The sequence below is a fragment of the Rhinatrema bivittatum genome, chromosome 4, assembly GCF_901001135.1.
Source record: "Rhinatrema bivittatum chromosome 4, aRhiBiv1.1, whole genome shotgun sequence".
Classification (NCBI taxonomy): domain Eukaryota; kingdom Metazoa; phylum Chordata; class Amphibia; order Gymnophiona; family Rhinatrematidae; genus Rhinatrema; species Rhinatrema bivittatum.
In genome coordinates, this window is record NC_042618.1 from 223,710,962 (window position 1) to 223,738,238 (window position 27,277).

At 47.0% G+C, this 27,277-nt stretch overlaps 1 protein-coding gene across 1 annotated transcript in view; it reads right to left on the reverse strand.

The window, feature by feature from the left end:
- LOC115090541 (3-oxo-5-beta-steroid 4-dehydrogenase-like) overlaps positions 1 to 27,277 on the reverse strand; it is a 96,181-nt gene that overhangs the window by 56,012 nt on the left and 12,892 nt on the right. Inside the window, exon 2 of the mRNA XM_029599764.1 lies at positions 24,100 to 24,267. Within this exon, the coding sequence (XP_029455624.1) occupies positions 24,100 to 24,267 (168 nt within the window). The remainder of the gene's footprint in view (positions 1 to 24,099; positions 24,268 to 27,277) is intronic.

Consider the following 27,277-nt stretch of genomic DNA (forward strand, 5'->3'; position numbering starts at 1 on the left):
CCCAACCGTCGGTAGGCAGAACTGGCTGACTGTCGGAGGCCTGCTGGAGCTTCGCCAATACCAGCCCTCGTTCTCCACATGTTGAGCCCTTGGGTGCCGGGGCCAGCTGGAGTTAGGTGGGCCTCTGTCTGAGGTCTTCTGATAGATGAGGAGGAGGTCAGCCAGGGGCCAGCAACGGAAGTAATGGAGAGTCTAAACTGGACGAGGCTGAGTCCCAGAGACCCGGGCACCAAGAGGAACGAGAGTCAGACTGGGGGTGCCCGGGTAAGAACAGGCCAAAGCCTGAAAGGCCAAGTCCAGAGTAGAAACTGTAGAGGCATCATTGAACAGGCTGAAGACAGGGCAGGCGGCAGGCAAAGAGGTATGGCAAGGCAAGGCAATGGTCAGGTCCAGGATATAATCAGTAATCAGTAGCATGGTCAGGCAAAGCAGAGGTTGGGTCCAGGAGATGATCAGTAGCGTGGTCAGGCAAATCAGAGGTCGGGTCCAGGAGATGATCAGTAGCGTGGTCAGGCAAAGCAGAGGTCAGGTCCAGGAGATGGCTAGTAGCATAGTCAGGCAAAACAAAGGTCGAGTCCAGGAGTCAGTCCATAGAACAAGGAGTGTAAATGCAAGACACAAGAACAAGGAGAAGTAACTGGACCAGGATCAGGATCACGGATAAAACAGGAACCAGGAACACGAAGGAATCACCAGAGGAGGCAACGAAATACACGACCAGCATGGAGACCTTTTGCAAAGGCAACTAACTGAGGCTGGGCCCGGCCTTATATACCGGAGCCCAGTGATGTCATCATCCAGTGCCACGGGTTGGATTCCCGCCGCAGCCCCTTTAAAAGGGAAGAAGATGCACACGCGTGCGCCTAGGGAGGAGTGCGGTGTGGGATGGCGGCATCTCTCCACGGACCATGCGGGGAGGCCTGCCACAGAGCATAGGCATCTGCCACGGAGACAGGAGCACCAGGGGTGGCCAGAGGTCGAAGGTGGTGGCCCATAGCCATGAGGGAAATGGAGCCAGACACTGGAATAGGCAGAATAGGGTAAGAGGACCTGGCCGTGGGCCTGCCGCAGTCGGCACATGCAACAGGAATGGCCAGGCTGAACTCCTTTTGGAGCAGTTTGACTGGAATGGCCGAGCCGGACTCCTCCTGAAGCTGGTTGATCAAAATGGAGTTCCACAGAAAAGGATCTGCTGAACTGAGCCTCTCCTGGAGTGGAGTAAATGGAATGGACTTCTCCTGAAGCTGACTGACTGGAATGGCTGGACCAGACTCCTCCTGGAGTGAGTTGGCTGGAATGGCTGGGCTGGACTCCTCCTGGAGCAGGTTGGCTGGACTAGACTGCTTCTTCTGGAGTGAATCAGCAGGAGTGGAATCCCCCAGAAGAGGAGTTGCTGAACTAGATTTCTCCTGGAATGGAGCAGATGGAGTGGATTCCTCATAGAATGAAGCAGATGGAATGGAGTCCCTTAGAAGAGGATCTGCCGAACTGGAGCTTTCCTGGCATGGAGTTGATGAAGCAGATTCCTCCTGAAGTTGAGGCATAGCTGAGATTGGCAGAAGTTCAGCTCAAATTACTATTCCCTCAGGCTGGGAAGAGAAGATAGTATGTGCAGAAGGCATTAATGGTGTTTTCACATTGCATAATGGCTGAACAGAGGTACTGGACTTCCCTGAAGACAGAAGTGCAACTGTGGTGAGGATTCTGTGCAGCTGGAGTGGAGCTAGTCTCAGAGCCTTGTTCACTCAGGAAGGATTCGGAAATGACAGGGGTGAGAAAGGTACACACTACCTTCCTGGAATCCAGGGCTGAAGTTGTTAACAGCTTGTTATCTACAGCTGTGGGTATCAGAGCTCTAAAGTAGAATCAATTAGCTTTTCCTGTTTCAAAGCTTCTGCACACTAGCAGGCTGATACAGTAAGGTTCGTGGGCAGGCCACTCTCCTGTGTGCGCGATTCACTAAATAAATACATTCAAATTAGGGCCCACAGTAAAAAGAGGCACTAGGGACACTAGCCCATCCCTAGCGCCTCTTTTTTGACAGGAGCGGCAGCTGACAGCGAGTTTGACAGCCAATGCTCAATTTTGCCGGCGTCGGTTCTCAAACCCACTGACAGCCATGGGTTCAGAAATTGGACGCCGGCAAAATTGAGTGTCTGGTTTTCAACCCGCGAGCCATGGGCTGATTTAAAAAAAAAATTTTTAATTTTTAATTATTTTTAACTTTTTGGACCTCCGACTTAATATCGCCATGATATTAAGTCGGAGGGTGTACAGAAAAGCAGTTTTTACTGCTTTTCTGTGCACTTTTCCGGTGTCAGCAGAAATTAATGCCTACCTTTGGGTAGGCGCTAATTTCTGAAAGTAAAACTTGCGGCTTGGCTGCACACTTTACTTACTGAATCACACAGGAATAACTAATTGGGCCATCAACATGCATTTGCATGTTCTGGGTGCTATTAGTTTCGGGGGGGGGGGGGGGTTGACACGCATTTTCGACGAGCTATTACCCCTTACTGAATAAGGAGCAAAACTAGCTCGTCAAACTTGCGTCCAAACACGGGTTAACAGTGCGCTCCAGTGGAACGCACTGTACTGTGTCGGCCAGTAGGGTAGTGGTTCAGGAGCAGGGTTACCCTGTTCATTCATTTGCTTCAGATTTTTATGGCTGGATTTAGAGGCACATTTTGCCTTTCTAGGTAAGGTTTTAAAATTTTCGTGGTAACTTATGGCTGTGATTTTTAAAGGGGCTATGCTGGGAATTTCTTGAGAGGCAGCTCTCCTGCTGTTAGACTCTGAGGTTTGCATATCATGAGCTGGCTTTGAAACTGTGGTAATCTGACACAGAGGAAGAAAAACAGAAAGATTGCCAGGTTGTGAAGCAGTTTTTATTTCTACAGGTATTGGGATCCATTTTTAGTCACTGTGTGGCTCGGCTCATTAGCCAAAAACATATCTGGCTAACTGGCTGTTACAGTTTTGGCTGCAGTGCAACCGCCTCACCACCAGGGGTCCCTCTAGTGCTGGCTCTCCTGACAGGCCCAGGCCATCTCCCCTGTCCACTCTATGTTCTGGGTTGGCCCTTATAACCCTGCCTGACAGTTCCCTCGGTGCTTCGGCATCGAGCTCACCTGGGCTCCCTGCTCTAGCCTTGCGCGGCCTTCGGGCCTTTCCTTGCCCTGTGCGGCCTTCGGGCCTTTCCTTGCCCTGCGCGGCCTTCGGGCCTTCTTCCTCGCTTCTCTTACCTGGCCTACGGGCCTTCTGACCTGCCTGCTCTGCTTACGGTGTGTGGCCTACGGGCCTTCTGTGTATGTGTGGCCTACGGGCCTTCTGATCTGCCTGCTCTGCTTACGGTGTGTGGCCTACGGGCCTTCTGTGTGTGTCTGTGTGGCCTACGGGCCTTCTGACCTGCCTTGCCCTGACTACGGTGTGTGGCCTACGGGCCTTCCGTGTGTATGTGTGGCCTACGGGCCTTCTGACCTGCCTGCTCTGCTTACGGTGTGTGGCCTACGGGCCTTCTGTGTATGTGTGGCCTACGGGCCTTCTGACCTGCCTGCTCTGCTTACGGTGTGTGGCCTACGGGCCTTCTGTGTGTGTGTGTGTGGCCTACGGGCCTTCTGACCTGCCTTGCCCTGACTACGGTGTGTGGCCTACAGGCCTTCCGTGTGTATGTGTGGCCTACGGGCCCTCTGACCTGCCTGCTCTGCTTTCAGTGTGTGGGCCTACGGGCCTTCTGTCTGTGTGTGTGTGGCCTACGGGCCTTCTGACCTGCCTTGCCCTGCTTACGGTGTGTGGCCTACGGGTCTTCTGTGTGTGTGTGGCCTACGGGCCTTCTCTGCCTTGCCTTGCTTACTGTGTGTGGCCTACGGGCCTTCTGTGTGTGTGTGGCCTACGGGCCTTCTGACCTGCCTTGCCCTGACCCAGCCTAGACCCAGACACTGCTACTTGCCGCCTGCCCTGACCCAGCCTAGACCCAGACACTGCTACTTGCCGCCTGCCCTGACCCAGCCTGAACCCAGACACTGCTACTTGCCGCCTGCCCTGACCCAGCCTGAACCCAGACACTGCTACTTGCCGCCTGCCCTGACCCAGCCTGAATCGAGACACTGCTACTTGCTGCCTGCCCTGACCCAGCCTGGAACCAGACACTGTTTCTAGCCATTCCTGTCTCTCTCCACCTGGAGCCACCCTGCTGGGTGGTGTTCACGACTCCTGACTGGAGCCCAAGCGTAACAGTATGCCGAAGCCACCAAATTTCCAGGTGAAGAGATAGGTCTTGGTACTACCGGTGAGCCATTTTTTCTTTTTCCTTCCACTCACATTATGCCTCAGCCTCCAAGTTTTTATGTCTGTGCTTGTTGCCAGACTTTGAATTATCCCAGTTACAAGAACTGTCTTGCCTGTCAACTCTCAGACCAAGAACACTGGGTATGCAGTGGTTGTCATAAGAGGAACGTCTCAGTCTATCAGGAATGTTTAAATTGTTTAAATCCTAAACCAGGGTGGTGGAAATGCTCCTGTCTTCCGTGTCTGTTACCACCAGGCAAACCCTGCCCCCGTTGTTCTGCTTTAGGATCAGCTGTTCCATTAGAAAAAACAATCAGCTCTCCTAACCGGTATTCTGCTTCTGGCTCCACTAAAACAGACATTTTAGCTGGCAGTTTGTGGATAGAAAAACCCAGGACTTACCTGGCCAAGAAGGCTTCTGTGACACCAGTGCAAGAGCCTCAGGAACAGGTTTCTCTCAAACGGAGAGAGTTGATTAACTCTAGCAGGGCTCTGCTTCCCACAGCTGCTGTTGAGACACTAACGAGCACATTCCCTAGACGTCCTAGAACTGCCTGTGCCTTCTCTAAACTGCTCCTCCAGAAACAAAATAAAGAGCCTCAGAGTTTGGCTCGAGGTATCAAGCCCACAGCAGTGCAACCTGTGTCTTCTATGTGCACTGCTTCTAACCTTGCTGCTCTGCCATCTGAGCCTGCTATATCACCCCAAGAGGGGGCCGAGCCTGCTGCATCACCCCAAGAGGGGGCCAAGCCTGCTGCATCGCCCCGAGGAGGATCCAAGCCTGCTGCATCGCCCCAAGAGGGGGCCGAGCCTGCTGCATCGCCCCAAGAGGGGTCCGAACCTGCTACAACGCCCGGAGAGGTGTTCGAGCCTGCTTCATCGCCCCGAGAGGGGTCCGAACCTGCTACAACGCCCGGAGAGGTGTTCGAGCCTGCTTCATCGCCCCGAGAGGGGTCCGAGCCTGCTTCATCGCCCCGAGAGGGGTCCAAACCTGCTACAACGCCCGGAGAGGTGTTCCAGCCTGCTGTTTCATCCCGAGAGGGGCCCGAGCCTGCTTCATCGCCCCGAGAGGGGTCCAAGCCTGCTTCATCGCCCCGAGAAGGGTCCGAGCCTGCCTCATCGCCCCGAGAGGGGTCCGAACCTGCTACAACGCCCGGAGAGGTGTTCGAGCCTGCTTCATCGCCCCGAGAGGGGTCCGAACCTGCTACAACGCCCGGAGAGGTGTTCGAGCCTGCTTCATCGCCCCGAGAAGGGTCTGAACCTGCTACAACGCCCGGAGAGGGGTCTGAGCCTGCTTCATCGCCCCGAGAGGGGTCCGAGCCTGCTTCATCGCCCCGAGAGGGGTCCGAACCTGCTACAACGCCCAGAGAGGTGTTCCAGCCTGCTGTTTCATCCCGAGAGGGGCCCGAGCCTGCTGCACTACCCCGAGACGAGCCTGCTAAACCGGTCCTGCTGCCACCCCCGGAGGGGCTCAAACCGGTACCACTAACAGACTTTCTGACTCAGCCATCTGAGCCTGTTGAATTGCTCCAGCTGTTGCTGCCCTCGGAGGGGTCTGATTTCATTTTTGAGTACCCCCTGCTAAGATGGGACCCAGGAGGAGGGGGAGGCCTTGCGGAGGGGGTACTGTTACAGTTTTGGCTGCAGTGCAACCGCCTCACCACCAGGGGTCCCTCTAGTGCTGGCTCTCCTGACAGGCCCAGGCCATCTCCCCTGTCCACTCTATGTTCTGGGTTGGCCCTTATAACCCTGCCTGACAGTTCCCTCGGTGCTTCGGCATCGAGCTCACCTGGGCTCCCTGCTCTAGCCTTGCGCGGCCTTCAGGCCTTTCCTTGCCTTGCCCTGCGCGGCCTTTGGGCCTTTCCTTGCCTTGCCCTGCACGGCCTTCGGGCCTTTCCTTGCCCTGCACGGCCTTCGGGCCTTTCCTTGCCCTGCGCGGCCTTCGGGCCTTTCCTTGCCTTGCGCGGCCTTCGGGCCTTCTTCCTCGCTTCTCTTACCTGGCCTACGGGCCTTCTGACCTGCCTGCTCTGCTTACGGTGTGTGGCCTACGGGCCTTCTGTGTGTGTGTGTGTGGCCTACGGGCCTTCTGACCTGCCTTGCCCTGACTACGGTGTGTGGCCTACGGGCCTTCCGTGTGTATGTGTGGCCTACGGGCCTTCTGACCTGCCTGCTCTGCTTATGGTGTGTGGCCTACGGGCCTTCTGTGTATGTGTGGCCTACGGGCCTTCTGACCTGCCTGCTCTGCTTACGGTGTGTGGCCTACGGGCCTTCTGTGTGTGTGTGTGTGGCCTACGGGCCTTCTGACCTGCCTTGCCCTGACTACGGTGTGTGGCCTACGGGCCTTCCGTGTGTATGTGTGGCCTACGGGCCCTCTGACCTGCCTGCTCTGCTTTCGGTGTGTGGGCCTACGGGCCTTCTGTCTGTGTGTGTGTGGCCTACGGGCCTTCTGACCTGCCTTGCCCTGCTTACGGTGTGTGGCCTACGGGTCTTCTGTGTGTGTGTGGCCTACGGGCCTTCTCTGCCTTGCCTTGCTTACTGTGTGTGGCCTACGGGCCTTCTGTGTGTGTGTGGCCTACGGGCCTTCTGACCTGCCTTGCCCTGACCCAGCCTGAACCCAGACACTGCTACTTGCCGCCTGCCCTGACCCAGCCTAGACCCAGACACTGCTACTTGCCGCCTGCCCTGACCCAGCCTGAACCCAGACACTGCTACTTGCCGCCTGCCCTGACCCAGCCTGAACCGAGACACTGCTACTTGCTGCCTGCCCTGACCCAGCCTGGAACCAGACACTGTTTCTAGCCATTCCTGTCTCTCTCCACCTGGAGCCACCCTGCTAGGTGGTGTTCACGACTCCTGACCGGAGCCCAACCGTAACACTGGCAAGGTATATTCAGTGGTAAATTGGCACTGCTGAATATACCAGGCTATCTTAAAATTAGCCAGTTATGTCTAACAGGCTAACTTTAGGGCAGCCCTATGGCCCGACCAGAGTTAGCCACATAAGTTAAGTGGCTAACTCAACTCCTCTTGCCTACCCACAGAACACACCCTTCTTGTCTGGATAAGGGCTAAATATAGCCAAGTAAGCCATTTAGATGGATAACTATTATGTTATCCGTCTAAATGGATTTTGAATATGGACCTCACTGATTTTAACTACCGTACTTTTGGGTGGTTTCAGTTGTGCCTGAGTGTGCTTTGAGTTTCAAAGAATCTGGTCTGGGTTTTCCCTTATCAGTCACCTGAGGTTGTGGGTTAGAAGGCATTTTTAAAACTCCACAATTTCAGCAGGTCTCTATAACATGAGGGTTTACATAGAGACACTGTTAACATCTCCACTTAGCAGGATTAAGGACATGACAATGAAAAAATTCAGGGAAGGTTGGAGGGCCCCAATAACAACCAGGGCAAATATAATAAAGTGTAGCATCAAGCATGGCTTCAAGTGCTTGGACAGGATCACAATTACTAGTGCCTTTAGTAGAATGATTGCACCAGACTCGTTGGGTTGGCAGAAAGCCCTGCACCCACTCCTGTGAGGGTTATTTGGCATCTTCATTCTGTCATGGGTTGTGCGATAGACTCAAGAAACATCACTGCAGGACCAAAGGGCAGAACTAGAGCAGCTCTTCTGCCTAGCCAGTTCCCTCACCTGCAGGTTAGGCTCTTTGGTTCTAGGGGCCAGTAAGTTTTGTCTCCAGTAAAACATCATGGCTCAGCTAGGCACTGACTAAGAGGTCCTATGCAGGCTAGGAGCTAGATACACGTACTGGAGGAAGCTGGACACAGGCACTGGCTGGAAGCTGGGAAACAGCACAGGTTGGAGCTTGAACACAGAACACAGACTGGGGGCTAGGTACACAGCATGGTACTGACTGGGAGAAGAGGCAAGGGCTAGACCAGGGAAAGCATTCAAGGGTCTGGACTGGACAGGAAAAGACAAGGGCAGGAAAATACAAGGACTGAACTAGACAAGGACTGGAAACAGACAGGAATAGATAAGAAACAGGGAAAGAGAGAGTCCAGACAAGGCACAACCAGACTAAGTGAATATAGAAGGCCCAGAGGCCATAAGACGGGACAAGAAAGCCCAAGAGGGCACTGAGTATAGCAGGTAAGCCTATGAGGCTGAAGAGCAAGACCAGGAGGCCTGGAAGGCCCCGAGCAAGGCAAGAGGCCAAGGTAGGCCACAGAGCTAGGCAGAAGGCCTGGTTAACCCTTCAAGGCAAGGCAGAAAGAGCAAACAAGGCAGAATACCTGGGTAGATTGCAAGGCAAAAGGACTGGAAAGGTAGAAGAGCCACAAGGTAAGGCAGAGTAACAAGGAAAGGAAGGCCAGTTTAACATAAGAAAATAAGAACATAAGATATGCCATACTGGGTCAGACCAAAGGTCCACAAGTCCAGTATTCTGTGGCCAATCCAAGTGTCAGGTACCTGGCAAGTACCCAAACATTAGATAGATAACAAGCTACTATTGCTTATTAATTACCATCATAGCAGTTTATGGCTTTATCCTCTAGGAACTGATCCAAACCTTTTTTAAACCCAGTTACACTAACTGCTGTAACCACATCCTCTGGCAATGAATTCTAGAGCTTAACTATGTGCTGAGTGAAAAAGAATTTTCTTCAATTTGTTTTAAATGAGCTACTTGCTAACTTCATGGAGTGCCCCCAGGTTTCTATTATCTGAGAGATTAAAAAAACCGATTTACATTAACTTGCTCAAGTCCTTTCATGATTTTGTAGACCCCTATCATATCTCCCCTCAGTTGTCTCTTCTCCAAACTGAACAGCCCTAACTTCTTTAGCCTTTCCTCATAGGGCAGCCATTCCATGTCCCTAATCATTTTGGTCGCCCTTCTCTGCACTTTCTCCAGTGCAGCTATTTCCTTTTTGAGATGTGGTGACCCGAACTGCACACAGTATTCAAGGTGTGGTCGCACCATGGAGCGATACAGAGGTATTATGACATCCTCCATTTTAAATTCCAGTCCCTTCTTAATAATTCCTAACATTCTATTTGCTTTTTTGATCACCACAGCACACTGGGCCAACATTTTCAATATATTATCCACGTTGACGCCTAGATCTCTTTCCTCGGAGGTAACTCCTAAAATAGGACCTAACATTGTGTAACTACAGCAAGGATTATTTTTCCCTATATACATCACTTTGCACTTGTCCACGTTAAATTTCATCTGCCATTTGGAAGCCCAATCTTTCAGTCTTGCAAGGCCTCCTGCAGTTTATCACAATCTGCTTGGGATTTAACTACTCTGCATAATTTTGTGTCATCCACAAATTTGATCACCTTAGTCGTTATACCCCTTTCCAGATCATTTATAAATATATTAAAAAGCACCGGTCCAAGTACAGATCCCTGAGGCACTCCGCTGTTTATCTTTTTCCACTGTGAAAACTGACCATTTAATCCTACTATCTGTTTCTTGTCTTTTAACCAATCTGAAATCCACAAAAGGACATCACCTCCTATCCCATGACTTTTTAGTTTTCTTAGAAGCCTCTCATGTGGAACTTTGTCGAATGCCTTCTGAAAATCCAAATATACCACATCTACCGGTTCACCTTTGTCCACATGTTTATTTATCCCTTCAAAAAAATATGTGGGAGTTTTGTGAGGCAAGACTTCCCTTGGGTAAATCCATGCTGGCTGTGTCCCATCAAACCATGTCTATCTAAATGTTTTATGATTTTATTCTTTATAACAGTTTCCACGATTTTTCCCGGCTCTGAAGTCAGGCTCACAAGTCTATAGTTTCCAGGATCCCTTTTTAAATAAAGGGGTTACATTGGCTATCTTTCAATCTTCAGGTACATTGGATGGTTTTAATAGGTTACAAATTTTTACTAATAGGTCTGAAATTTCATTTTTTAGTTCTTTCAGAACCCTGGGGTATATACCATCTGGTCCTGGTGATTTATTACTCTTCAGTTTGTCAATCAGGCCTACCACATCTTCAGAACTGAGGTGACTCAATAAAGAGGCACTAAAGTGCTGGACAGGCTGGGTTAAATATGTTAAGGCTGGGTTATCAGGCGATTAGGGAAATGGAGACTTGCACAGCTGGGAGTGGGTCTCACTGAGGACCACTGTTGGAGAGCAGGCATGCTCATCAGGTTTGTAAAGCATGACTTCCCTTTGCTAAAGCCATGTTGCCTCTTTCCCATTAAGACATGTCTATTTTTTTTTATTCATTTATAATATATTATCAAATATTAACTTGAAAGGCAGTACATGTAGTATTATAACACAATCAAATAATGAAAAAACTAGGAAATGGAAAAAGTTAAAAACAGATACTACACGTCTAACTAGCCCACAATATGGGATCCAAGATTTACACAACCCATAAGAAATCACACTATCATATAGAAAAAATTAGCGATAATGATACATAATAATTCTATGAGAGGGCTGGTTACTGCTTTAAGGAGCTCCCTGACCAGCAGTCAGAGACGAGCTAAATTGAACTCCAGCTTTGTTAAATAGAAAAGTTATTAGTTGAGAGGGTTGATAGAACAAATAAGAGGGCCCCTGATGTTTAATCAAACATTTATAAGGAAATTCTAACAAAAATAATGACCCTAATTCAAGCACTTTGGGCTTGAACAACAGAAACTGCCGTCTTCTCCTCTGAGTTTATCTAGAAAAATCAGGAAATATTTGAATTTTATGATTCAGAAATAACTCTGTTTGATGTGTGAAATACGTTTTAAATATCCATTCCCTGCAGGTCTCTAGTAGAAAGGTAACAACCAGAGTAGAGGATATTGCCAAATTCTCGTCTGACTGTTCCAGGACTGCTGAAATATCCAGCTTGGGCATTTCACTAGGTATTAATACCTGCATATTACTAGTGTCCGGTGAGCTCTTCTTCAATGGAGGTATATATATCTTAGACATTATTGGGAGTGTAGCCTCTGGAATTTTTAATACTTCCATTAAGTACCTTCTCCAAATGTCTTTAGGCGAAACTAATGGAACTTTCGGGAAATTAATGCATCGCAGATTTTTTGCACGCATTTGATTCTCCATATTCTCAACTGAAGTATTTGGTTTTTCTTTATCAATGCATGCTGAATAATAGTAGAGCTCTCTATGTTAATTTTGAGGGATTCAAGCTGCTCTTTGCATTGCTCAACAAGTTTTAGACGAATGTCCAAGTCTTTAACTGTATTAGTTAAAGTAGTTACTTGAACAGAAATATTTGAATTCAGGACATGTATTGCTTCCCAGATTGATTCTTAAGTAAATGAGTGAGGTCTTACCAGTTCCAACAACCGAAAAGGTATATGCTCAGCTGAACTCTCATCCATCCATTGCGGGGAAGCTCCAGCAGGAACGTCTCCCGCTCCCCCATAGATCTGCTGTGAGGCTGAAACGCCCTCCTCCAACATCGCAGGCTACGGCTGCTACTCCCCAGGGGTGCTCATCTCCAGCATCTCCAAGTCTCATTGCAGCTGGTAGGTGCGTCTTTCAGCAGGGTTAACGGGTGGGGACCTCTCCTCTGGGGATAGTGATGTTAATAGCTCAGAGATGTATTCGGGTCCTTCTTCCCGCTGAACTCCGGCCAGCAAGCTCGTTCCCGGAGTAACTGCATCACAACGCATGTGCGCGTCCATGGGTCCCACCACAGGAAGGGAAGAGAGAGCTTCTGAGGCCAAACACTCTCTAGCCCTTTGTTTGCGGGCCAAATGTGGCATTGCTAGAGGAAAGAAACAAGCATAAAAGGAGACGCTCATGGCCGTCTCACCAAAACGCCATCTTGGATCCCAAGCCATGTCTATTTTTATGTTCAGTAATTTTGTTTTTAACTATCTACCACTTTGCTTACCACAGACATCAAACTTACCAGTCTATAGATTTCTGGAACACCCCTGGATTCCTTCTTAAAAATCAGCATTATATTGGCAACCCTCCAGTCTTCAGGTATCATGGCTGTTTTGAATAATAGGTTATAGATAGCTAGCAACAGATTTGCAATTTCATATTTGAGTTCTTTCAGGTCTCTGGGATGGATACCATCCTGACCTAATGATTGATTTGTTACTCTTTGGTTTGTCAGTTAGATCTATTATATCTCTCTGTTATCTCCAAGATTTTTTTTTTTTTTTTAGTTGCTCAGAATCACACCATCAAATAATGTGTTGGGCGTGAAATGTTCCAAATATTCTCCTCCATAAAGACGAAGGCAAAGAATGGATTTAGTTTTTCTATTTCCTTTTCCTCTCTGGGTCTCCATTTTACTTCTCAGTCATCAAGTAGTCCACCTGATTCCCAAACAGGTTGTTTGCTTCAAATGTAGTTGAAAAAGTTTGTATTATTAATTTTTGTCTCTCTGGCAAGCTTCTTCTCAAAATCTCTCGTTTTACTACTGTTTTACATATAACTTGTCAGTACTTATGCTCTTGCTATCTGTTGTACTCTTTTATCAGTCTGTAGTCTTTCCATGACACATCTGATAAACACTATTGATTCCTAAAAACTGAAATTCAAGAGAAATTAGTGGCTGAAAAAATAAAGGTAAAAAGAACAGCATTCAAAAAGTATAAGGGATCTCAAAAAGGGAAGAATACCTGGTGAAACTGAAGGAGACATAGAAAGAAATCAGGAAAGGAAAAGGTCAATTGGAATAAAGGATTGCCAAAGAGGTAAAGTGAGGTGATAAAACATTTTTCAGATATATCAGAGAAAGAAGAAAGGCCTGTAGTAGTATAGTGAAATTGAAAGGCAACAAGGAACAATGTGCGGAGAGAGATGAAGAAATAGCAGAAATATTAAACAAATACTTCACTGTTCACTGGAGAAGGACTGTTGCTGGTAAACAACATTGTAGATGGAGATGGGGTTGATGAAACTTCATTTATGGAATAGAATGTATGGGAAAAGCTAGGCAAGCTGAAAGTGGACAAGGCTATGGGGCAGATGAGGTACATCCCAGGACACTGAGGAAGCTCAGAGATGTGCTGGCGGGTCCGCTGAAGGACCTTTTCAATAGATCCCTGGAAATGGGAATGGTGTCATGGGACTCGAGAAGAGTGCGGTGGTCCCGCTTCACAAGAGTGGTTGCAGAGAGAAGGCTGGAAACTACAGGCCAGTTAGCCTCACATTGGTGGTAGGAAAATTAATGGAGATGCTGCTGAAGGAAAGGATAATGAACTATCTACAATCTGGTGGGTTGCTGGACCTGAGGCAGCATGAATTCACCAGGGGAAAGTCCTGTCAGACAAATCTGATTGAATTTTTTGATTGGATGTCTAGAGATCTGAATTGAGAAAGAGCACTCAATGTGATCTACTTGGATTTCAGCAAAGTTTTTCATACGATCCCACATAGGAGGCTTTTGAGTAAAATGAGTAGCTTGGGAGTGAGCACCAAGATGGTGGCATGTATTACAAACTAGGAGACAGCATGTAATGGTAAATGGAACCTACTCTGAAGAGAGAGCCGTGTTAAGTGGAGTGCCACAGTGATTGGTGTTGGGACTGGTTCTGTTCAATATCTTTGTGAACGACATTGCAGAAGGGATAGAAGATAAAGTATGTCTATTTGTGGATGATACTAAAATCTGCAACGGAGTGGACATGCCTGAAGGAGTACAGATAATGAAAAGTAATTTAAGAAAGTTAGAAGTGTGGTTGAAGATTTGGCAGCTGGGATTCGATGCCAAGAAGTGCAGAGTCATGCATCTGGGATGCAGTAAAACTGATGTGCACAGACCAAGAGTTGGATCTTGGGGTGATAGTGCCTGGGGATCTGAGATGGAGAAGCAATGTGACAAGGTGATAGCTAAAGACAGAAGAATGCTGGGCTACACAGAGAGAGGAATAACCACCAGTAAGAAAAAGGAGGTTTTGATGCCTTTGTACAGGTCCTTAGTGAGGCCTCACCTCGAGGATTGTGTTCAGTTCTGAAGCTCATATTTCAAAAAGGATAGAGACAGTCCAGAGAAGGACAACAAAAATGATGTGGGGTCTATATCAGAAGACATACGAGGAGAGGCTGAAGGATCTGAATATGTATACCCTGGAAGAGAGGAGGTGCAGGGAGATATGATACAGACCTTCAGATACCTAAAAGGTTTCAATGATGTATGGCCTTTGAACCTTTTCTGTTGGAAAGAAAACAATAGAACCAGGGGTCAAGAAATGAAACTCCAGGGGGGATGACTCAGAACTAACATTGGAAAATATTTCTTCATGGAGAGGATCATGGAATGCCCTTCTGGAAGAGGTGGTGAAGAAGAAAACAGTCAAAGAATTCAAAGGGTCATGGGATAAACATTGTGGATCTTTAAAGGCTAGAGGACAGAAATGAGCAAAGCATGCAGGGGGATAACTTGCTGGTATGCTGATTACTACCCTTAGCAGAAGGCATGGAGATTACTACCCTTAACCAATATGCTTTGATGCTTTTAATGCAACTGCAACATTACTCCCCGCTTAGACAGCAGGAGGATAAGAGAAATTGGATTCAGATGACAACCAAGGGCCTGAACTTCCATGGTCTAGGATACTGTTATGTGGACATAAGGGAAAAAGCACAGGTCTATTTATGGCCAAGTCCTAAAGGAAACAAAGAAAGCGTGCATGAAGGTAACTTACTGGTGCGGCGGTTACTACTCTTAACCAATAATCCTTGATACTTTTGATGCAACTCCAACGTTGCTCTCTGCTTCAATGACAGGGGAAAAAGGGGAATTGGATTTAGATAGCGACCAACGAGGGCCCTGATTTTTATAGTCTGTGGAACTGATGAGCATGGGAATAACCAGCACAGAACAGCAGTTACTACACTTAACAGAAGATATGATATTACTACCCTCAACCAATAAGCCTTGATGCTTTTGATGCAACTGCAACATCGTTCTCTGCTTCGAAGGAGGGGTGGGGGGGGGGCTGAAAGGAAAGAGAAATTTGGATTCAGAGAAAACCAACACGAGCCATGATTTCTTTACAGTCTGGGGTACTGATGCTCAGACATTAAAGAAAAAACAAAGGACTGCTTCTACGGCCAAGTCCATAAGCAAAGCACATAAAGCAAAAATGACTGATACATGGGAGAAATCTGCACAGTGCAGCAGATAATACCATGGGAAGCTTGCTGGGCAGACTGGATGAACCATTGGACCTTTTCTGCCATCATCTCTATGTTTCTATATAATTCACATAATTCTGTGAATTTAATTTAGTGCCAGAATTACCAGAAACTGTATCCGAAGTGGCCTTAGAATATTCTAAACTAATCTTATTAGGGGACTTTAACTTACATATGGTTGACGCTCTCTCCAGCCTAGCCACCAATTTCTTAATCTCTTAGTTTTAGGCTTATCTCAAATAGGGGAATCATGCTCTTGATTTAATCTTTCAATCTGAGTTATACCAAGCTAAGTAATTCATTTCTCATGGGTTGGACCATTGTTTGCTAATTTTTATTTATTGTGCATTTAGTAGAGATGTGAATCGTGTGATCAATCGTCTTAACGATTGATTTCGGCTGGGAGGGGGAGGGAATCGGATCGTCGCAGTTTGGGTTTTTTAAATATCGTGTAAATCGTGTAAATCGAAAACCGGCACACTAAAACATCCCTAAAACCCACCCCGACCCTTTAAAATAAATCCCCCACCCTCCCGAACCCCCCCAAAATGCCTTAAATTACCTGGGGTCCAGTGGGGGGGGGTCCCGGTGTGATCTTCCACTCTTGGGCACACTAAAACAACCCTAAAACCCACCCCGACCCTTTAAAATAAATCCCCCACCCTCCCAAACCCCCCCAAAATGCCTTAAATTACCTGGGGTCCAGAGGAAGGGTCCCGGTGTGATCTTTTACTCTCGGGCCTCCGGTACGTTGTAGAAATGGCGCCGGCGCTACCTTTGACCTGTCATATGACAGGGCAAAGATAGCGCCGGTGCCATTTTGTTTTTTTGTCCCCCGACGTCAGGAGCATAGGAGATCGCTCCCGGACCCCCGCTGGACCCCCAGGGACTTTTGGCCAGCTTGGGGGGGCCTCCTGGGTTGTTTTAGTGTGCCCGAGAGTGGAAGATCACACCGGGACCCCCCCACTGGACCCCAGGTAATTTAAGGCATTTTGGGGGGTTCGGAAGGGTGGGGGATTTATTTTAAAGGGTCGGGGTGGGTTTTAGAGTTGTTTTAGTGTGCCGGTTTTCCCGCCCTCCCCCTTCCCCTCCCCCTTCCCCCGATTTACGATTTTTTGACGATAAATCGGGGGAATTGTTATTGTATCGCGGCTCTAACGATTTTTGACGATTTAAAATATATCGGACGATATTTTAAATCGTCAAAAAATGATTCACATCCCTAGCATTTAGCTCACACATTTTCATTGCTAGGTCAAGGCAATTTTCATTCAGATACTGTAGATTGTTAGTGCGTATTGTGCCCTTGCACATCACTTGAACATGGGTCACTACATATGGGTGCAATCATTATTGATTTTGCTTGATTTGTCATCTGTGTTTTGACCCCCATGAACCACAGGATTTTCTTCAGTCATATCCGTGGTCTATGTGTTGGAAGTTTAGTGCTGCGATGATTTATCCTTTTTTGGAAAACCGAATGCACAATGTTATCTCAGGTAACCATACTTTTCTTCCATGGTCCCTGAAGTGTGGAATCCCATTCAATCCCTTCACCACTATTATTTAATGTCTACTTTTAACCATTGAACAAAATCATCTGGCAGTCTGGACTAAATATTACCTCTAGGTAGAAGACATACACCTTATTGTTAAGCTAGGTCATAACCACTTAGGTGCAATAATAAGAATTCAAATAAATGTTTGACTATATCTAACTGGATGGTCATAAATAATTTAAACTCAACCTTAAGAAAACTGATGTTCTTTGTGTAAAGAAATCAGCAATACTAGATACCTGCTTTTCTAGAGTTAGATGGCATGTTTCTCTCCCCAAACCCTCCATTTATTCATTCGGAGTGATTATTGACACATTTTTAACTATGAAGTCACATGTTGCTTCCATAACAAAAAGATGCTTTTACTATCTCAGACAAGTGCATCATCCACGGCCAATTTTTGAGCAAGCAGTGTTTACTACAATTATACATTCTTTTATAATTATGCATTTGGATTACTGTAATGCCTTATTAGCAGGTTTGACACTGAAGAGCATTCATAAACTTCAATTAATACAACACACAGCTGCATAAATTCTATCTGGAATTAATGCTAGATCATATTTTTCCATTACTGAAGGGGCTACATCGGCTCGCTATCTAGTTTCATGCAAAATTTTAGCTTTTGACATTAATATTTAAGGCACTAACTGACTGTGGTCCTTTATAAATAAAAGATCATTTGTTATGGCATGTTCCAACCAGAGTATTAGGATCTGCTCAAGATGGTTTACCACGTACTCCTTCTTTTAAAAAAAATGGTTGATTCGCATTTATGAAAAGTCTTTTACTAGTATCATATCAGTATTATGACATTTGGTCCCCAAAGGAATTCATATAACCAGAGAGTATTCATCATAAGAAGAACATAAGCACATTAGAAATTGCCATACTGGGTCAGAATGAGGGTTCATCAAGCCCTGCATCCCTCCAACAGTGGCCAATCCAGGTTACAAGTACCTGGCAAGTACCCAAACAGTAAATAAATCCCATGCTATACTTCATTAACAGCAGTTTATGGACTTCTTCTCCAGGATCTTGTCCAAACCTTTTTAAACCCAACTACACTAATTACCTTAATGACATCCTCTAGCAATGAATTCCAGAGCTTAATTGTGTGTTATGTGAAAAAGAATTTTCATTGATTTCTTTTAAATGTGCTGCTTGCTTACTTCATGGAATACCCCCTAATCCTTGTATTATCTGAAATTCATATTTACCCATTCTAGTCCTCTCATGATTTTATAGACCTCTATCATATCCCCCCCTCAGCCATCTCTTCTCCAAGCTGAACACCCTAGCCTCTTTAGCCTTTCTTCATAGGGGAACCATTCCATTATCTTTATCATTTTGGTCACCCTTCTCTGTACCTTTTCCAGTTCAACTATATTTTTTTGAGACGTGGCAACCAGAATTGCACACAGTACTCAAGGTGCGGTCGCACCATAGAGCAATACAGAGGTATTATGACATTCTCCATTTTATTCACCATTCCTTTCCTAACATTCTATTTGCTTTTTTAACCACTTAAGCACACTGAGCTGACAATTTCAATGTATTGTCCACTATGATGCCTATTGCCTAGATCTTTTTCCTGGGTGGTAAATTAATATTGTTGTGTAAATACAGCTTGGGTTACTTTTCCCTATGCATTTGTCCACATTATATTTCATCTGCCATTTGGATGCCCAGTCTTCCAGTCTCGCAAGGTATTACTGCAATTTATCACAATTTCTCGCAAAAGCTAGTCACCTCTGACACTAGCTTCTGAGAGAAATGTTGATTTAGTCCAATAAAGAGGCATACCCTCACAACTTGTTTGCTGAATCTTATTTCTACATATTCAAGCGTAACAGAAGCGGAAAATGAATTTGTGCATTGAGCTAAATATTTATCTCTTTTCCTATTCCTTTGATTTGCCTGAAATAAACCTGCAAAGTTTTAGCTTTATCTCCCCAAAATGTTGGATTTTGATTTTGTTTATGCCAACATTTGTTTCGGTTTTGGTTTTGCATTTTGGGTGGGGGAAAGAGGGATGAGGGATGGGGTGGGGCATATGTTTACAAAACAAGCTTAAAGGTTTGCTCTTTCCTGCAATCTAGGAAACACATTGGGAATTTCAGTATACAACTATGGATATGTCAGAGTCGCAGTGCTTTTACCCAGACACTTACAGGTACTAGGGATGTGAATCGTTTTAGGACGATTAAAATTATCGTCCGATAATTTTAATATCGTCTTAAACCGTTATGGAACACAATACAATACAGATTCTAACGATTTATCGTTATAAATCGTTAGAATCGTGAGCCGGCACACTAAAACCCCCTAAAACCCACCCCCGACCCTTTAAATTAAATCCCCCACCCTCCCGAACCCCCCCCCCCAATAACTTAAATAACCTGCGGGTCCAGCGGCGGTCCGGAACGGCAGCGGTCCGGAACGGGCTCCTGCTCCTGAATCTTGTCGTCTTCAGCCGGCGCCATTTTCCAAATGGCGCCGAAAAATGGCGGCGGCCATAGACGAAAAAGATTGGACGGCAGGAGGTCCTTCCGGACCCCCGCTGGACTTTTGGCAAGTCTCGTGGGGGTCAGGAGGCCCCCCACAAGCTGGCCAAAAGTTCCTGGAGGTCCAGCGGGGGTCAGGGAGCGATTTCCCGCCGCGAATCGTTTTCGTACGGAAAATGGCGCCGGCAGGAGATCGACTGCAGGAGGTCGTTCAGCGAGGGTTCCGGCGCCTCGCTGAACGACCTCCTACAGTCGATCTCCTGCCGGCGCCATTTTCCGTACGAAAACGATTCGCGGCGGGAAATCGCTCCCTGACCCCCGCTGGACCTCCAGGAACTTTTGGCCAGCTTGTGGGGGGCCTCCTGACCCCCACGAGACTTGCCAAAAGTCCAGCGGGGTCCGGAAGGACCTCCTGCCGTCCAATCTTTTTCGTCTATGGCCGCCGCCATTTTTCGGCGCCATTTTGGAAAATGGCGCCGGCTGAAGACGACAAGATTCAGGAGCAGGAGCCCGTTCCGGACGCTGCCGTTCCGGACCGCCGCTGGACCCGCAGGTTATTTAAGTTATTTGGGGGGGTTCGGGAGGGTGGGGGATTTAATTTAAAGGGTCGGGGGTGGGTTTTAGGGGGTTTTAATGTGCCGGTTTTTCGATTTTTAACGATTTTTAACGATTTTTCACGATATTTTACCCCCCCAAATGGCAACAATACGATTCCCTCCCCCTCCCAGCCGAAATCGATCGTTAAGACGATCGAGGACACGATTCACATCCCTAACAGGTACCATGCTCCTCCCCAAATATCCTTTCAGGGCTCCTTTACCTTTTAGATACCCTGCAACCCACAAATCATTTTTGGTACTCTACTGTTGCGGTCTCAAGGCCTTGCATTCTGTTGAGGCCCCGAAGGCCTTGCATACTTGTTATGGCCTCGAAGGCCTTGCATTCTGTTGCGGGATGGGTTTAGTGTGTCCTTGGGCCTCAGCCCGACCCCAGGCGCACCCAGGGCCGACCCGAGGGTTGACGGCATATTCCAGCGTGAGTGGTGGGCTACCCTCCACCAGGCCTGCAAGCTCCCATGGCCAACAACAAGAAGATGTTGGAATGTGAATGGTCCTCCGACCATTCCGAGCCCTTTCGGACCTGCTGCGTGGAACAGCATAGAGCAGCAGGCCTGACCTGAGGTTGAGGGCAGTCGAAGACCTTTACATGAAGACAGGACAATGGTGGGGATGCAACAGCATCACAGACGAGGTGCGAAGACATCACAGAAGACACTTGGGCAGAAGGACAATTGCACAGTCTCTCAGGGCGCCCTACTCAGCCCACCCGCGGGGACTGAGTCACGGACCACCCTGTCCCACTGCGCGCCCTACACAGCCCAAAGGCTGGTCACAGACCACGAAGAGAGCGGGACATGCGCAGGGAAGATCCAGGCGAGGAGGAACTCCGATGTCGGGACCAATGACATCCGAAGCTCCGACAGCTGGCAGGAACAGAAGCTCCAGAGCGCAGGGACAGATCCCACCTGTTTGCCAATCCAAGGCCCAGCAGGTCAGAAGGCTAGGAGCACATACGAAGACGCAGGGAAGAACATCCGGGAAGGCAGAAACATCAGGACGTAGAAGATCATGGCGGGACATCAGGACGAAGATCAGGACAGGAACATCAGGAAACCTGGACGGGACATCTGGACAGGGACCTCAGGCACGAAGACAAGACTTGATATGGCGAGACAACAGGAACTCCATGGAGAAGACAAGAAGGCCTGACGGAGCTCTGGCAGGCAGGAGCCTCCAGAAGGATGACACTCCGATGCAAGGCAACAAACAGACTGACAGAGAAACCCTTTATAGGGCTGAAGCAGGAAGTCCTCTCCCTAGGTAGGGCTAGCACACTTCCTGTGCCTGGCCCTTTAAATCTGGCAGAAAGACGCGCGCCTAAGGAGCAGCAGGAGAGCTGTGTAGGACCTGCGGAGAGCGACCTGCCACTGACGTCAGACGCTGATGAAGCAGGAGAACTGAGCCTAGGCGCAGGCTCCGAGGTCGGCAGCGGCTCCAGCTGCTGCAGGAGGCCCCGGGGGCGGCTCCAGCTGCCACTCGAGCCCAGGGATGCGGCCCTCGGCGTCGCGTGGGCAAGAGAGTCCCGCGGCTCCGGCCGCATGGGAGGGCCAACAGCGGCGTCCTGCCACGTCGGGTGAAGGAAGACAACATGGGTGAGTAGTTCTGCTCGAGGGGGGGGGGCCCGCGAGCCGCAGGTCATAACACTTTACTGTCTCTACGTTTACCAGACAAGCGTAATGATTAAAACCTCTAAGCTGATCAGATGAAAGTAGTTCAGGGAAGTGCTACTGAAATGGCACACATCCTGCAACACAAACCTCACCCAAATGGATAAACTATGGGGACCAAGTGGCCCGCATCTTCTATATTTATCATCATTGTTTTCATCATTAGAGATATGGTCTTCAGGATATACTCTTCTTTCCTTGCCTCTCTGTCGTCCCTTGATTTTTTATCCTCTCTTCCTCGTGTCTGTGTTCCTTTGCCTCTTATCTCTCTGGTCCCTGGCTGCTACTTGACTGTCTGCATTAGAGATGTGAATCGTGTGATCGATCGTCTTAATGATCGATTTCGGCTGGAGGGGGAGGGAATCGGATCGTCGCGGTTTGGTTTTTGTAAATATCGTGTAAATCGTAAATCGGGGGAGGACGGGAAAACCGGCACACTAAAACATCGTCTTAATGATCGATTTCGGCTGGGGGGGAGGGAATCGGATCGTCGCGGTTTTGTTTTTGTAAATATCGTGTAAATCGTAAATCGGGGGAGGGCGGGAAAACCGGCACACTAAAACATCCCTAAAACCCATCCCGACACTTTAAAATAAATCCCCCACCCTCCCGAACCCCCCCCCCCAAAATGCCTTAAATTACCTGAGGTCCAGAGCGGGGGTCCCGGTGTGATCTTTTACTCTCGGGCCTGCGGTGCATTGTAGAAATGGCGCCGGCGCTACCTTTGCCCTGATGACAGGTCAAAGGTAGTGCCGGCGCCATTTTGTTTTTTGTCCCCCGACGTCAGGAGCGTAAGAGATCGCTCCCGGACCTCCGCTGGACCCCCAGGGACTTTTGGCCAGCTTGGGGGGGCCTCCTGACCCCCACAAGACTTGCCAAAGTCCAGCGGGGGTCCGGGAGCGACCTCCTGCACTCGAATAGTTTTGCCATATGGCCGGCGCCATTTTGTGCAAAATGGCGCCGGCCGTACGGCAACACGATTCGACTGCAGGAGGTCGTTCCGGACACCCGCTGGACTTTTGGCAAGTCTTGTGGGGGTCAGGAGGCCCCCCCAAGCTGGCCAAAAGACCCTGGGGTCCAGCGGGGGTCCGGGAACGACCTCCTGCAGTCGAATCGTGTTGGCGTATGGCCGGCGCCATTTTGCGCAAAATGGCGCCGGCCGTACGGCAAAACGATTCGACTGCAGGAGGTCGCTCCCGGACCCCCGCTGGACTTTTGGCAAGTCTTGTGGGGGTCAGAAGGCCCCCCCAAGCTGGCCAAAAGTCCCTGGGGGTCCAGCGGGGGTCCAGGAGCGATCTCCTACGCTCCTGACATCGTTTTTGCCGTACAAAATGGCGCCGGCCATACGCCATATGGCCGGCGCCATTTTGTACGGCAAAACGATTCGAGTGCAGGAGGTCGCTCCCGGACCCCCACTGGACTTTTGGCAAGTCTTGTGGGGGTCAGGAGGCCCCCCCAAGCTGGCCAAAAGTCCCTGGGGGTCCAGCGGGGGTCCGGGAGTGATCTCCTACGCTCCTGATGTCGGGGGACAAAAACAAAATGGCGCCGGCGCTACCTTTGCCCTGTCATATGACAGGGCAAAGGTAGCGCCGGCGCCATTTCTACAACGTACTGCAGGCCCAAGAGTAAAAGATCACACCGGGACCCCCGCTCTGGACCCCAGGTAATTTAAGGCATTTTGGGGGGGTTCGGGAGGGGGGGGGATTTATTTTAAAGGGTCGGGGTGGGTTTTAGGGTTGTTTTAGTGTGCCGGTTTTTCTGCCCTCCCCCTTCCCCTCCCCCTTCCCCCGATTTACGATTTTTGATGATAAATCGGGGGAATTCCTATTGTATCGCGCTTCTAATGATTTTTGACGATTTAAAATATATCGGACGATATTTTAAATCGTCAAAAAACGATTCACATCACTAGTCTGCATCCCTTACCCAAATATACTGTAGGTAAAATAAAAATCATACAGTTATCATATTATCACAGGTGACAATTTTTTCAGTAATGCACAAGTTGATCCAGTCCTGATTTTGTCCCTGGCAAGCCCAAACTTGTAGTCCTCATTTTCTTAAGAAAAACAATGGAAAATCTGAACCCTAGGTCCATCCAGGATTGAATCAATCAATCTTTAAAAAAATGGAGAGGGTTGGCAACCCTCATGATCGCAAATCAACATATGGCAATGTAATGGAACCTGAATCCATAAATCTGTCTTTCTTTACTCCTCTGTTTCCCTTTGCCTTTGTTCCTGTGTTTAAGCATAGGTCCTAAAAAATATATGTGAATATGAAAATCAAGCTAATAGCAAAAAATAAAATAAAATCCAGGAGTGAACATGAACTCACTTTTCCACAGTAGAAGATGTCTTCTCGTTTTATTTTTCCTTCTGCAATCTTCTCCTTGATAGCCTCTCCAACCTCATGCTCATTGAAATACACAAATGCCCCATCAATATGCTGGTACCCAAGATCAAGGGCAATCTTCACTGATTCTTTACACGCACCTTTTGCCGTCTATAAAATTGAAAAGAAGCAAACACTAAATTTATTACATATCTAAATGAGTACCTACTGTACTTTTCTTTTTTTTTTTTTTTTTTTTTTACTATATATTGGTACTTTACAAAACATATCATGGTATCATGAACATTTGTATTCTCCTGTTCAATTTTTTTAATTAAATACCTGTGCTGCTTTTCTCTGTTACTAGTAAGTTACAAACTTTTTATGAAGAAAATGTCTGTGAAATTAGTTCCACATATTAGAGGGAATTTTCAAATAATTGCACGAGGGTTGAGTGCATAAAAATAGCATATATGCAAGTATATCTTATTTTATAAACCTTGAGTCTCCATGTGTACTTGCGGTATCATCTGTAAATGTGAACAGGGAAAAAAAGGGCCTTTTTAGGGGCATTCCAGAGCAAGGAAGTATGCACAAAAGTTGCTATTTTGCAAGCTGTATAATGCATACATTATTGAACTTGTCCAAACACACTTATACCTGTCAATTAATTCACGCAATTGAAATTTGACTTTTTTATCTGCAGTTTTTGGGTGGGAGGTCTGGATGAACTGTTGGAAGTTCAAGGTGAAATGCTGGAGAGTCTAGGTGAACTGGTGAAGGTCTGAATGAACTGGTGGTGGTATCAGCAAATTGGTGATTCCAGGTAAGTATTTTCAGAAGTGGACTACATGCATGCTTTATAAAATACCTGACTGTGGGTTTAATTCTGTGTTATTCTGCATGAATTGTAATTTGTTACAATTATTGGGGCCGGGTTGCGCGAACAAATCTGCACCGGGTTGCACAAACAAATCTGCCCCTGTGCGCAGGTTTTAAAATCTGCCCCATTATGTGCATATTTTTTATGAAATGGTAGAAAAATATACATGTTCCTGCATTATAAATATACAGATGTACTGAAAAATATGCATGTACTTTGGAGCAGGAATTCGTGGCATTTTATAAACTTTGTGGCTGTCACCTCACAGTTTACAAAATGCTAGCATAAATTTTTGCAGCCCATTTATGCATGCAAATGGTATACTGCAGACAGTTTTGAAAGTTGGGTTGATTATGCCATCATTGCTGTTTAAAGGTGTGGCAATTTCCAACAATGCAATAATATTCAAACTACAGACTCTTGTTCCCCACTTTACCAGCAAAATAATAGCCTGCCCAAAGATTTTACCAATGATGTTATTTATTTAGTATAACTTATTTTTTCTTGCTTATGCAGCAAATCATACTGCAAATGTTTGGATACCACTTGCTTACATATTACCCTTCAATATTGCTTCCATTATCATATTCTTGGCCATCACTGTTAATTAATAGAAGATTGTTAGATACTAGGCTGAGCAGTAAACAATCGCTATGTTCTTTTGCATTTGAATCATTTGTGTTTAGGAGTCTCATGAAAACCTTTACACTCACATGACTTCTAGAAATGGGAACAAACCTGATAACTGTTGTAAGTAAGCTGTATCTGGAGAATTACATCCAGTGTGCAGACTAAAATGATTAATTAATATTTTGCAGCAAGTACTCTCTGGACAGTTCTAGCAAATGTTGCGGCAACAATGAAGTCACTTTGTGTTCTATTGCCTAACTATTGGACTCATCTGAGTTCCTTACTTTAAATCTATTTTATGTGTTGTCTCATTGCTAGATCCAAACTGATGTTAGTTCAATCTCAGTTAAAAATGTTGTCATTTGTTGGTTCACAGTCTCTCACTAGTTTCTTGAAATACCCTGTTTTAGTGAAGACAAATGCGTCACAATTTCTACAGTTCTCTGCAGGACTTGCATCCAGCATATATTTTCCCTCTGAAATACAGGGGCGAATTTTCAGCGAGATCCAGCCGGCTAATGGAGGAGTTAGGGAGCTAAGTCTTACAGGGTAAAAACCAGGCAGCTAGCTTTTGCTGCTCAAAAAGTGGGAGGTCCCAGGGATATATTCCCCAGGTAGAGGAGGACATAGCCCACCTAGCCCACGTTTTTATCCAGCTAACCATGAGTAGCCAAACAGCAAAATCAAAAGCTAGCCTGCAAAGTTTAGCCAACTAGATTCAGGAGAAACTTTCAGCCGCAACCTACCTGGCTACCTGCTGATTGAAAATGTGCTTTAACTTAGCCAGTTAGATCAAGGCATTAATGCTATCATCACTGTTAATGTGTAGTAAAATCACTGTTAGGGCAAGCTACCTAGTTTCCATACATTAATGGTGCTGTCAATGCATGTAAATTAGCTTGCAGTAGTTTTAATGTGATATCTATGCTAATGAGATGCAAAACTAGGCAAAATTGCATATTATGTATTAGTGCAGCAAAATGTATACATACAAACTGCTTTATAGACCACATTAATGCAGAAGAAACACATAACTGCACATTGCAGAGAGGTAGTTATGCATTTGTGATACTGTCTGTAGGTAAATATGCTGCTACTTTACGATGTCATTAACATTGGCTATTAGAATGCCCAGCAACACTGTATTTAATTGCATTGGTCCTTAAATTACACACCCAGCAATCTATGAATATCAGTCCCTTAGTCTATATTTCTGTTGCATTTTAAACATGTCCAGTTCTTTTCTGTTGTAAGTGATTTTGATCAAGCTGTCTAGCAAAGGGTGTGATGATGGAAAAACTTCTTTGCAACTGAATATTTTCCCTTTGTTTTATTTTGATCATCTGTTTTTTACTTCAATCCTGTGCATGGACTGCCTTTGAAAGTGAAGAGTCCCTGGCCAGCCTAGTGCCTCACCGCTCAGTGGTAGAGCTGTACACAGCTGTGTGCAAAATCTGGGATAGATTATTGGCCAGCTTCTGTTTCAAAGTTCAACTGGCGCTCAGGAGGCTGCATAGGTAGAATTCATAGTTCTGCGGGCGGGGGGAGGAAGTCTCATCCATCACTCAAAATTGACACTTACTGGCCTGAGAAACCAGAGGGAATTGCAGTATGTGGCCCCTGGCCAAGGAATATAACTGAGTGCTTGGACTAGGTGGAGCTATAGAA